The sequence below is a fragment of the Capricornis sumatraensis genome, chromosome 16 (assembly GCF_032405125.1).
Source record: "Capricornis sumatraensis isolate serow.1 chromosome 16, serow.2, whole genome shotgun sequence".
Taxonomy (NCBI): domain Eukaryota; kingdom Metazoa; phylum Chordata; class Mammalia; order Artiodactyla; family Bovidae; genus Capricornis; species Capricornis sumatraensis.
Genome location: NC_091084.1, coordinates 78,706,579 through 78,720,197, shown reverse-complemented (window position 1 = coordinate 78,720,197; position 13,619 = coordinate 78,706,579). Strand labels below are relative to the sequence as shown.

Sequence of the window (13,619 nt, the reverse complement as noted above, 5' to 3'; positions counted from 1 at the left end):
AATTTCTTTTTCTTGCATTCCTTTATTATTTTCTCATAAAGTAAGACAATAAAGAAAGACATTAATTGTAGTTGTACTCATGGTTTATAATATAAGAAATAGAGTAGTGGATAGAAAATAAGAGGAAGAATTCTACTGTGGGTAATGTAATCAGAGATGGTCTTTCTTAAAAAGTGATGCTTAATTAACCTTCAATTAAAATAAATAAATTTATATTAAAAAAATAGAAATTTTAAAAAGGAAAGGAAATAGCTACCATCAGAAGCACTGTTACAGAAAGCAAAACTAAATAAAAATTAATAACAAAATTATCTCACTTCAGAAAACAGAAGCTAAACTTAGGAAAATCTAAAATTTCCACAGGAATTTTTATGTCAGTACTATGTTACAAAAGACTTGTGAGAGCGTGACCATTTGTCTTCTTCAAGATTTTAATGTGGAACTTTTAAAGCTTTAATGTTGAAGAAGATGTAAACAATGGCTCTGTCACATGTGGACTTGGTATGCCGAGGTACATTCCTGTTCGTGGCATCGTACAGGAGACAGTGATCAAGATCATCCACAAGAAAAAGAAACGCAAAAAAGCGAAATGGCTGTCTGAGGAGGCCTTACGAATAGCTGTGAAAAGAAGCGAAACAAAAGGCAAAGGAGAAAAGGAAAGATATTCCCATTGGAATGCAGGGTTCCAAAGAATAGCAAGCAGAGATAAGAAAGCCTTCCTCAGCGATCAGTGCAAAGAAATAGAGGAAAACAACAGAATGGGAAAGACTAGAGATCTCTTCAAGAAAATTAGAGATACCAAGGGAACATTTCATGCAAAGATGGGCTCGATAAAGGACAGAAATGGTCTGGACCTAACAGAAGCAGAAGATATTAAGAAGAGGTGGCAAGAATACACAGAACTGTACAAAAAAGATCTTCACGACCTGGATAATCACGATGGTGTGATCACTCACCTAGAGCCAGATATCTTGGAATGTGAAGTCAAGTGGGCCTTAGAAAGCATGACTATGAACAAAGCTAGTGGAGGTGATGGAATTCCAGTGGAGCTATTTCAAATCCTGAAAGATGATGCTGTGAAAGTGCTGCACTCAATATGCCAGCAAATTTGGAAAACTCAGCAGTGGCCACAGGACTGGAAAAGGTCAGTTTTCATTCCAATCACAAAGAAAGGCAATGCCAAAGAATGCTCAAACTACCGCACAGTTGCACTCATCTCACATGCTAGTAAAGTAATGCTCAAAATTCTCCAAGCCAGGCTTCAGCAATACGTGAACCGTGAACTTCCAGATGTTCAAGCCGGTTTTTGAAAGGGTAGACGAACCAGAGATCAAATTGCCAACATCTGCTGGATCATCAAAAAAGCAAGAGAGCTCCAGAAAAAGATCTATTTCTGCCTTATTGACTATGCCAAAGCCTTTAACTGCATGATCACAATAAACTGTGGAAAATTCTGAAAGAGATGGGAATACCAGACCACCTGACCTGCCTCGTGAGAAATCTGTATGCAGGTCAGCAAGCAGCAGTTAGAACTGGACAAGGAACAACATACTAGTTCCAAAAAGGGAAAGGAGTACATCAAGGCTGTATATTGTCACTGTGCTTAGTTAACTTATATGCAAGTACATCATGAAAAACGCTGGGCTGGATGAAGCACAAGCTGTAATCAAGATTGCCAGGGGAAATATCAATAACCTCAGATATACAGATGATACCACTCTTATGGCAGAAAGAGAGGAAGAACTAAGGAGCCTCTTGATGAAAGTGAAAGATGAGAGTGAAAAAGTTGGCTTAAAGCTCGACATTCAGGAAACTAAGCATCTGATTCCATCACTTCATGGCAAATAGATGGGGAAACAGTGGAAGACTTTATTTTTGGGGGCTCCAAAATCACTGCAGACGGTGATCACAGCCATGAAATTAAAAGATGCTTACTCCTTGGAAGAAAAGTTATGACCAACCTAGACAGCATATTAAAAAGCAGAGACATTACTTTGCCAACAAATTCCGTCTAGTCAAGGCTATGGTTTTTCCAGTAGTCATGTATGGATGTGAGTGTTGGACTATAAAGAAAGCTGAGTGCTGAAGAATTGATGCTTTTGAACTATGGTGTTGGAGAAGACTCTTTAGAGTCCCTTGGACTGCAAAGAGATGCAACCAGTTCATCCTAAAGGAGATCAGTCCTGAATATTCATTGGAAGGATTGATGTTGAAGCTGAAACTACAGTATTTGGGCCACCTGATGTGAAGAACTGACTCACTGGAGAAGACCCTGATGCTGGGAAAGATTGAAGTCAGGAGGAGAAGGGGACGACAGAGGATGAGATGGGTGGATGGCATCGCTGACTCAATGGACGTGAGTTTGAGTGAGCTCTGGGAGTTGGTGATGGTCAGGGAAATCTGGTGTACTGCAGTCCATCACATCATGACTGAGCAACTGAACTGAACTAAACGGACATTCCTTCTATTTCCAACTTGCTGAGAGTTGTTTATGAAAAGATGTTTAGTTTTTATATGATCATGATCAAACCGAGGAGAAATTAAGAAAATAATTTCACTTACAAAGAACCAAAAAGAACAAAATATTAAGAGCAAACTTAACCAATGAGACAAAAGTCTTGTAAACTGAAAATCATAAAATGTTACTCAAAGTATTTATAGAACACACACATATGTGGAAAAACATTTATGAACTATAATATTTAATAGTATTTAGATGTTAATATTACTTCAAGTGATCTAAAGATTCAGGACATTCCTTATCAAAACTCCAAAAATGTTTTTTGCAGAAGTAAAAAAATTCATGATAAAATTCATATGGAATATTAAGGACTTCAAAATTGCCAAAACAGTTTTGAAAAGGGAGAAAGTTGGAGGTCTCATAATTCCTGATTCTAAAACATACTACAAAGCTACAGTAATCACAGCACTAGCATTGGGATCAAGACGGACAACAGACTAATGGAGTAAAAAGAGTCTAGAAATAAACTTTTGTCTACGTCCTAGATAATTTTCAACTGCTGAGAGTATTTTATGGAAAAAAGATATAATACGACATTAAGTGAAAAAAAAGGCAGTCACCAAAAAACAAATCTTGTATGATTCCACATGAAAGTGAAAGTGAAGTCATTCAGTCGTGTCCAACTCTTTGCGACCCCAGGGACTATAGCCCACCAGACTCCTCCATCCATGGGATTCTCTAGGCAAGAGTACTGGAGTGGGTTGCCATTCCCTTCTCCAGGGGATATTCCCGACCCAGGGATCAAATCCAGGTCTCCCGTATTGCAGGCAGACACTTTAACCTCTGAGCCACCTAATAATCAAATCATAGATCAAAAGTAGAATGGTGGTTGCCCACAGGTCAGTGATGGAAAATGGAGAATTTTGTTTAATGGTTTTAGAGTTCAGTTTGAGTAGTTGGAAAAGTTCTGGATATAGACAGTGGTAATATTTGCATAACAATGAGAACTAACTTAATGCCACTTTAAAATGATTAAAGATATGAATTTTATTATGTATATTCAGCCATAATTTAAGAAGTAAATTTATGAACTAAGGTGACCTCATTAATTGATTTTTGATAGGAACATAGCATACAGCATGATAGCCCAAAGTATAGGCTAATATCACTGGCTTCAGATACATCTGGGTAATTTAAGAGATAAATATGTCAATACAGTGACAAAACTACTAAAGTAAAATTGTTGTTTTTAAATTTTTATTTTAGTTTGGAGCGTGCATGGTTGCATGCTCGGTGGTTTCAGTCATGTCCCACTCTTTGTAAGTCTGTAGACTGTTGCCCGCCTGGCTCCTCTGTCCATGGGATTTTCCTGATAAGGATATTGGATTGGGGATGCCGTGCCCTCCTCCGTGGGATGTTTCCAATCCAGAGATCCAGCCCTCATCTCCTGTAGCTGTTGCATTGCAGGTGGATTCTTTACCACAGAGCCACTGGGTAAGCCCATATTAGAGTGTTTAACAATGTGCTGGTCTCAGGTCTACAGCAAAGTTTGAGTAGGGTTCCACATGCTGTCCAGTAGGACTTGTTATAATCTATGTCAAACATGTGGTGACTTAGTTGCTAAATTGTGTCCAACTCTTGGGATACCATGGACTGCAGGCCACGAGGCTCCTCTGTCCATGGGATTCTCCAGGCAAGAATACTGGAGTGGTTTGCCATTTCCTTCTCCAGGGGATCTTCCCAACTCAGGGATGGAAGCTGGGGCTCCTGCACTGTAGGCAGATTCTCTACAGATTGAGCTACCAGATGTATTGTGGGCTTCTCTGGTGGCTCAGTGGTAAAGAAACCACCTGCAATGCAGAAGACACAGGAGATGTGGGTTCCATCACTGAGTTGAGAAGATACCCTGGAGGAGGGCATGGCAACTCACTCCAATATTCTTGCCTGGAAAATCCTATGGACAGAGGAGCCTGATGGGCTACAGTCAATGGGGTCATAGAGTCGGACATGACAGACGTGACCGAGCATGAGCAGGAGTGTATATTTATCAACTTTAAATCTCTTTGTAATCAATTCAACAAAGTACCCACATGAGCTAACACTTTCACGATAGGCTAGGCATTGTTCTAAGTCAGGATGCATCACAAAACAAAGACAAAAAGAAGAAGAAAGCGGGGAGCAAGAAGGAAACGAAACCCAAACTATTTTGGAGTTTGAAAATCAGATTTTAGATGCAAGTTAGCAAACATATTTCAAGGATTTTTGTGCCCCTCCAGACTAGTGCAAATTGCCTGCTTTTGCAGGGGAAAGAGGGGATTTTATGATATGAAACTTTCCTCCCTACAAAGCAGTGGGAATACACACTACAGATTGTATTTCAGTTCCACGCTGCAAACAGAGATGCCCGAGTGACTGATGAAACACTGATTGGAAAGAGTTTACCCTCCAAGGAACAGAGAATAATTCATGCTACATGGATGAGTGATGACTTAAATAGAAACTGTAATACTTGAGATAAACAAATATATTTCTATTTCAAAAGAATAAAATCTCTAGAACTGTATCTTAATGGCTTCTCTCTTTTTTGATTGTTAACTAGATTTTATTCGTTGTTTTGTTTGTTTGTTTTTGGTTTTTGGTTGTGCCATGTGGCTTATGGGATCCTAGTTCATTTACCAGGGACTGAAACCCTGACCCTTGTCAATGAAACCAGGTAGTCACAACCACTGGACTGCAGGAAATTCCCGAATACTAATTCTGATAGAAATTAAAGTTCAACTGACAGTTAAGCAATACATAAATCTAAATAGTCTTTATAATGGTAAATAATGCTCAGCCTGGATCTTTCCTCTGAGTGCCTATATTTCAAAACCAACATAATTTTGATAAGTGGTGTTCAGTTGTCCCCAATCATAAACTTGTATTTTCTCTTTTCCATTTTAAAGAAAAGCTCATTGTATATTGTTATAGACTCACTTTTTCATTCCAGAAATTCCTCAGAACAATTTCACCTCTAAATTACTGAGTGTACAAGCTTAAGAAATGTACCAAAGAAGTTATCACGATCTGAAAGGTAGCCAGGACTTGGGAACAGACACACAAATAAGCAAACACAAAGGCTAAGATGACCAGAGTGATGTGAGAGACACAGGTGGGGAGGACTTCGCCTCTCCCTCCAACAGGTAAGTCTCCAGGGAGCACAAGAGGACCACACAGGAGACCTTCAAGGGAAAACACTCAACAGGCAGATGGACCCACTGCTGGTAGCAACAGAGACCAAGCGTGTGAGCATCCCTGCAGACAAGTTTCAATAAAGAATTTGTCACACATTAACTGTCCATGACATTGGAACCACAGACAGGCAGCTGCACTGTGAAGAGAATCTGGGTGGTTCCAAGGACAAACCCTCTAGCTCGTGTTACTTGAAAGAGGGAGCCACATCTCTTTCATTCATGATGGTTTCACAGCACAGGGTTTTGCAGATGGCCACATAGTGCTTATTGTAATCATGATGGGCAGAATGATCTCAGCAGAGACAAAAGATGTTCAGCAAAGATTTGAGTCCTGCACTGACTGAAAGAGAAGGGTTTTTTTTTTGTTTTTTGTTTTTGCTTTGTTTTGCTTTTACAGCAGTGTTAGCCAGCATTTTAGGTGTCATAGCTGAAAAACAACAGCGATCTATAAGGGATAAGAAAGCGATCTACAAGAAACACAAACAGGAACTCTACCCAAGTTTACAAGAGGTGACTTTTTGACTAAAGATGTGTATTATGGCACCTAAATAACAGTGTTTCAAACTCTTCCTAATTTCACCTTCCTAAGGTGCTGACTCGATGGACATGAGTCTGAGTGAACTCGGGAGTTGGTGATGGACAGGTAGTCCTGGAGTGCTGCAATTCATGGGGTCACAAAGAGTCGGACACGACTGAGCGACTGAACTGAACTGAACTGAACTGAAGGTGAATCTTATTGAAAGTAGTGACTGAACATTGTTTTGTGACTAGCCTCTTTTAAATTTCTTTTCACTTAATTTTAGTTTTAGTTTCAAACTATATCATTTATTTTATTTGCATAAATTTATCATTAATTTTTAATAATTTTGAAATAGAAATATGTAAGTCTAAGCATATTTGTGAGAAACAATAGAAACGAGAGACTGCTAGTCTCCTCACAGATAAAAATATGTCACATATTATGGCAATTATGTGTCAACCTGCACATGAATAAAGAGATTAGTGAAACGAAAGAGTGTCAAATTATGTCCAAATATATGGGGATTTCAGGATATAGTAATCATGATTTCAAATAATGACCAAAAGATAATCAACCTGAAATTGAACGGTTCTATGAAGACCTACAAGACCTTTTAGAACTAACACCGAGAAAAGATGTCCTTTTCATTATAGGGGACTGGAATGCAAAAGTAGGAAGTCAAGGAACACCTGGAGTGGCAGGCCAATTTGGCCTTGGAATGCGGAATGAAGCAGGGCAAAGACTAATAGAGTTTTGCCAAGAAAATGCACTGGTCATAGAAAACACCCCCTTCCAACAACACAAGAGAAGACTCTACACATGGACATCACCAGATGGCCAACACTGAAATCAGATTGATTATATTCTTTACAGCCAAAGATGGAGAAGCTCTATACAGTCAACAAAAGCAAGACCAGGAGCTGACTGTGGCTCAGATCATGAACTCCTTATTGCCAAATTCAGGCTTAAATTGAAGAAAGTAGGTAAAACCACAAGATCATTCAGGTATGACCTAAATCAAATCCCTTATGATTATACAGTGGAAGTGAGAAATAAATTTAAGGGCCTAGATCTGATAGATAGAGTGCCTGATGAACTATGGAATGAGGTTCATGACATTGTATAGGAGACAGGGATCAAGACCATCCCCATGGAAAAGAAATGCAAAAAAACAAAATGGCTGTCTGCGGAGGCCTTACAAATAGCTGTGAAAAGAAGAGAGGTGAAAAGCAAATGAGAAAAGGAAAGAAATAAGCATCTGAATGCAGAGTTCAAAAGAATAGCAAGGAGAGATAAGAAAGCCTTCCTCAGCAATCAATGCAAAGAAATAGAGGAAAACAACAGAATGGGAAAGACTAGAGATCTCTTCAAGAAAATTAGAGATACCAAGGGAACATTTCATGCAAAATGGGCTCAATAAAGGACAGAAATGCTATGGACCTAACAGAAGCAGAAGATATTAAGAAGAGGTGGCAAGAATACACAGAAGAACTATACAAAAAAGATCTTCATGACCCGGATAATCACGATGGTGTGATCACTCATCTAGAGCCAGACATCCTGGAATGTGAAGTCAAATGGGCCTTAGAAAGCATCACTATGAACAAAGCTAGTGGACATGATGGAATTCCGGTTGAGCTGTTTCAAATCCTGAAAGATGATGCTGTGAAAGTGCTGCACTCAATATGCCAGCAAATTTGGAAAACTCAGCAGTGGCCACAGGACTGGAAAAGGTCAGTTTTCATTCCAATCCTAAAGAAAGGCAATGCCAAAGAATGCTCAAACTACCAGACAATTGCACTCATCTCACATGCTAGTAAAGTAATGCTCAAAATTCTCCAAGCCAGGCTTCAGCAATACATGAACCGTGAACTTCCTGATGTTCAGGCTGGTTTTAGAAAAGGCAGAGGAACCAGAGATCAAATTACCAACATCCACTGGATCATGGAAAAAGCAAGAGAGTTCCAGAAAAACATCTATTTCTGCTTTATTGACCATGCCAAAGCCTTTGGCTGTGTGGATCACAATAAACTGTGGAAAATTCTGAAAGAGATAGGAATACCAGACCACCTGACTTGCCTCTGGAAATATCTGTATGCAGGTCGGGAAGCAAGAGTTAGAACTGGACATGGAACAACAGACTGGTGCCAAATAGGAAAAGGAGTACGTCAAGGCTGTATATTGTCACCCTGCTTATTTAACTTATATGCAGAGTACATCATGAGAAACGCTGGACTGGAAGAAACACAAGCTGTAATCAAGATTGCGGGAGAAATATCAATAACCTCAGATATGCAGATGACACCACCCTTATGGCAGAAAGTGAAGAGGAACTAAAAAGCCTCTTGATGAAAGTGAAAGAGAAGAGTGAAAAAGTTGACTTAAAAAAACATCCAGAAAACTAAAATCATAGCATCCGGTCCCATCACTTCATGGGAAATAGATGGGGAAACAGTGGAAACAGTGTCAGACTTTATTTTGGGGGGCTCCAAAATCACTGCAGATGGTGACTGCAGCCATGAAATTAAAAGACGCTTACTCCTTGGAAGAAAATTTATGACCAACCTAGATAGCATATTCAAAAGCAGAGACATTACTTTGCCGACTAAGGTCCGTCTAGTCAAGGCTATGGTTTTTCCAGTAGTCATGTATGGATGTGAGAATTGGACTGTAAAGAAGGCTGAGCACTGAAGAATTGATGCTTTTGAAGTGTGATGTTGGAGAAGACTCTTGAGAGTCCTTTGGACTGCAAGGAGATCCAACAAGTCCATTCTGAATAAGATCAGCCCTGGAATTTCTTTGGAAGGAATGATGCTAAAGCTGAAGCTTCAGTACTTTGGCCACCTCATGCAAAGAGTTGACTCACTGGAAAAGACCCTGATGCTGGGAGGGATTGGGGGCAGGAGGAGAAGGGGACGACAGAGGATGAGATGGCTGGATGGCATCACTTACTCGATGGACGTGAGTCTGAGTGAACTCCGGGAGTTGGTGATGGACAGGAAGGCCTGGCGTGCTGCAATTCATGGGGTTGCAAAGAGTCAGACACGACTGAGTGACTGAACTGAACTGAACAGAACTGAATGAAGTGACTTAGCAGCAGCAGCATTTTAAACTATATTATTTATCTTATTTATATCAATTTATTATTTTATTTGTAATAAATTGGAACAGAGATATACAAGCCTAGGCATACCTCTGAAAAAGAATAGTAATGAGGGACTGCTAGTCTCTTTACTTATCAAAATGTGTTATATATCATAGCAATTCTATTATGTGCCAATCTCCACATGACTAAAGAGACCCTTGAAAAAGAATAGTCATCCCAGTGCACCAGCCCCAGGCATCCTGTATCCTGCATCGAAACTAGACTGGGGGAAAAAAAAAAGAATAGAGTCTTGAATTAGATCCAAATACATTGGACTTCAGGATACAATATTCAGGATTTTAAATCAATGGCAAAAGTACATTTACATGACCATTTAAAAGAAACCTAAAATTTGGAGAAACAACAAAAAACTCAATCCATATTTATCTCCAATAGCAAAATTAATTCAAGACAAATCAAAAGTTTCCATATATCAAAAATGTTTTAAAAATGAAATACTAAAAGAGAAGAATTGTCACAAATGAAATGAGAAAATTCTTCATAAGCAATATACAAAAAAAAACCTGAGTATAAAGTATAAAAATATTACATGCAAAAAGCACTCTACATAGGATAAAAATTTAAGAACATATAACCAGAAAATATATATACAATGTAAAAGAGATCATTTCTTTAATATATAATCTCATAAAAATCAAAAATTGACTGCAATAAAGACATACATATATAATGTCTACCAAAATATAAATACAACTCAAGTTAAATGTATTGAATGATGACCAGCTAAATTATATAAAAAGGGTAGCAAAGTATAAAAATAACTTTAATCAGTTGTTTTAAATATTTATCAGGTACTGGTCTTGAAAGTATGGACAAATGAATTCTCACCACCAGTGGACAACACCGTAGTTGTTATACAACCTCCAGAAAAATAGTTTGTCAATAACTATCAATATCAACATTTTAAATGTGTATGTTACCTGATCATTGATTCAAATGTCAAATCAACAATTTTATGCCTAGGTAATCATATTTGCACATATTTGAAAACATATATTTATTTGAAAGCTGCTTATCATAAAGAAGTTTAAAAGCACATGAAAAGGAATGAATTTTAATATAAATTTATAAGAAGTATTGTGAAACATGAGAAAAGTTAAGGGATATGTTTGAGCTGGCATTGAAATATCTTTAAGATGTGGCATAGTAAAAGCAAGTGTGATATATATAGAAAAAGCAAATATATATGGCAAATACACTGGCATTTGCAAAGATTTTTATTAGATGAAAATTAAGAAATAAAAATTGGATTCTTCCTCTTAGAGTGAAGATTGGAAAATATTGAGAGAAGAGGGAGAAATTTGTTTGACACTTCACCCCATATTATTTGGTTTTATTTATGTTGTTTATTATTATCTATTTTACTTCAATTTTCTTATGAACACTAACAGTATTAAAGTAAAACGTGTGTATAATGCAACTGAAATATACTAACAAATGGACTTATATACAATTAAATATTTTACATTGTAAAAATTAAAGTTTATGTAAATTACAAGAAACAATAAAAATTATCTTGTCTCTGAAAAAAAGTAAAAAAGCTAAATGCATAAATTGACTAAAAATCAGTGTTACTATATAATGCTTTTTCCACTTAATCATTATTTATTATTAAGTCCTTACCATATAGGCATTACACATTTCTAGGTACAGTGATAAAGAAGTAATTATGGACCTTACATTCCAGTATGGAGGAAACTGTTATTAATAGCACAGCTGTATAATTGTAATCTTTAATTGCAATGATCATAAACTCTTTGAAGACAGAGAATCTTTTCTTTTTAAAGAAACAAATTTAAATCAGAATCTAATTTTAAAATGACTTCTGTATTCTAAGGATATGGAACCTGTTGTCAAATGACTCCCTTCATGGTAGATGATGCACTTATTTAATATGAGATATGAAATTAAAAGATGCTTACTCCTTGGAAGGAAAATTATGATCAACCTAGATAGCATATTCAAAAGCAGAGACATTACTTTGCCGACTAAGGTCCATCTAGTTAAGGCTATGGTTTTTCCCATGGTCATGTATGGATGTGAGAGTTGGACTGTGAAGAAGGCTGAGCGCTGAAGAACTGGTGCTTTTGAACTGTGGTGTTGAAGAAGACTCTTGAGAGTCCCTTGGACTACAAGGAGATCCAACCAGTCCATTCTGAAGGAGATCAGCCCTGGGATTTCTTTGGAAGGAATGATGCTAAAGCTGAAACTCCAGTATTTTGGCCACCTCATGTAAAGAGTTGACTCATTGGAAAAGACTCTGATGCTGGGAGGGATTGGGGGCAGGAGGAGAAGGGGACGACCGAGGCTGAGATGGCTGAATGGCATCACGGACTCGATGGACGTGAGTCTGAGTGAACTCCGGGAGTTGGTGATGGACAGGGAGGCCTGGCGTGCTGTGATTCATGGGGTCACAAAGAGTCGGACACGACTGAGCGACTGTACTGAACTGATGATGTTCCTTCTCCAGAGCTTCTTCACAGCATTAGTCAACTCAGAATTTCTTAGACTGTAGATTAGTGGGTTCAGCATGGGGGTTATGACTGTGAAAAACATGCTCAATAATTTGTCAACAGGGAACGTTCTAGCTGGTCTTACATACATGAAAATACAGGGAACAAAGAAGCAGACAACCACAGTGATATGGGAACCACAGGTCTGGAGGGCTTTCCGCCTCCCTTCCTGATTCAGGTTCTTCAGAGAGTGCAGGATGATTCCATAGGAGACGAGCAAGAGCAGAAACACTATAGTGCAGATCAGTCCTCCATTGGCCACAACTAAGATGCCAATGACATAGGTGTCAGTACAGACAAGTTCCAATAAGGCATACATGTCACACGTATAGTGATCAATGACATTGGGGCCACAGAATGGGAGCCCATAAATAGTGCTAAGTTGAATTACTGAGTGAAGAAAACCTCCAACCCAGGACACCACCAGCAGTACAACACACACCCTCTGCCTCATGACAACCAAGTAATGCAAGGGCTTACAGATGGCCACATAGCGGTCATATGCCATTACCAGCAGAAGGAAGACCCCTGATCCAGCAAAAAGGTGCTCTGCAAACAGCTGGATCATGCAAGATTCAAAGGATATGGTTTTTTCCCCAAATAACAACTCTGAAATCAATCTGGGAGTAATAGAAGTGGAGTAAGTGACATCCATAAATGATAAGCTAGCAAGAAAAAAGTACATCGGTGAGTTCAGGGTCTCACTGACAGCTATAGTCACTATAATAAGAAGGTTGCCCACCAGAGTCAAAAGGTAGATGAATAGGAACAAAACAGAAAGGACATTCCGCGCCTTTGGATTCTGTGTAAGGCCCAGAAGGACAAAGTAGGTTACATTATTTCCTGATTCCATCTAAACTGTACAGGAGCTGACTTCACATATTAAAGCAGTTTACCTAAGAAAAACAAGGCGGGGCGGGGGGGGGGCACTTAATGGGGAAAAGGTGCTCAAATGTTTAAGAATAATTTTTTATTCATTCATTGGAAGAACATGTATAGAACATCCATTTGTATCTAATGTGTCATAGACATTTTGATTAATTGAATAAGGCATAGTTTTCTGTTTGTTTGTTTGTTTTAACCTCAGTAATATGACACAGAATGAAAAAGTAAGCAATTCCAGACACATGTATTAAGTTCCATTAAATTCACACAGTGCTGAAGAGTCATAATATAGGAATATGTCAAATGAGTATCACAGAAGACTTTCAAGAGGAAGCAGTACTTGAGCTGAGTGTATAAAATAATTGAAAGTATAAAGAAATAGGAAGAGAAAGCCATGAAAAGGTATAGCATTTATAGACACAAAGTATAATATATGAGACACACTTAAGGTAATACATGTAATCAATGGGTAGATGACTGTGTGAGTAGAAGATCCTTGTCCTGAATTGTCTCTAACCTCACTGACACTTCTTAGGTCTTTAGGTGCATATTTCCCTTTTCTGACCAATAAGTTAGACTGCAGCAGTCTAATTTTGCATCTCCAACCCCTAAATTTCAAATGTTTATTTGCAACATCTCTAATTTTGATATCAAATTGAATAGCAATTTACTATTTGTAAAACTAACTTCTGAATTTTCCACAATAAACATGAGCATTTTCTAAACAAAATTTAAAGAGGCATTCCTTATTTATCTCATTAAATACTATAATTTTCCATGTTATTGTTCAGAGACAAAATTTTAGTGTTCTTTACTCATTCATTACTCTCATAAAATTTAA

General features: G+C 38.0%; 1 protein-coding gene across 1 annotated transcript; it reads right to left on the bottom strand.

Moving 5' to 3' along the window:
• Nucleotides 1-6,662: 6,662 nt before the first annotated feature.
• Nucleotides 6,663-12,746, bottom strand: LOC138092251 (olfactory receptor 4A47-like). The gene is made up of 2 exons (XM_068988063.1): nucleotides 11,826-12,746; nucleotides 6,663-6,674 (listed from the first exon to the last, which is right to left on the bottom strand). Exons 1-2 carry the CDS (start codon nucleotides 12,744-12,746, stop codon nucleotides 6,663-6,665), a joined length of 933 nt encoding a protein of 310 aa, XP_068844164.1.
• Between the last annotated feature and the right edge of the window lie 873 nt (nucleotides 12,747-13,619).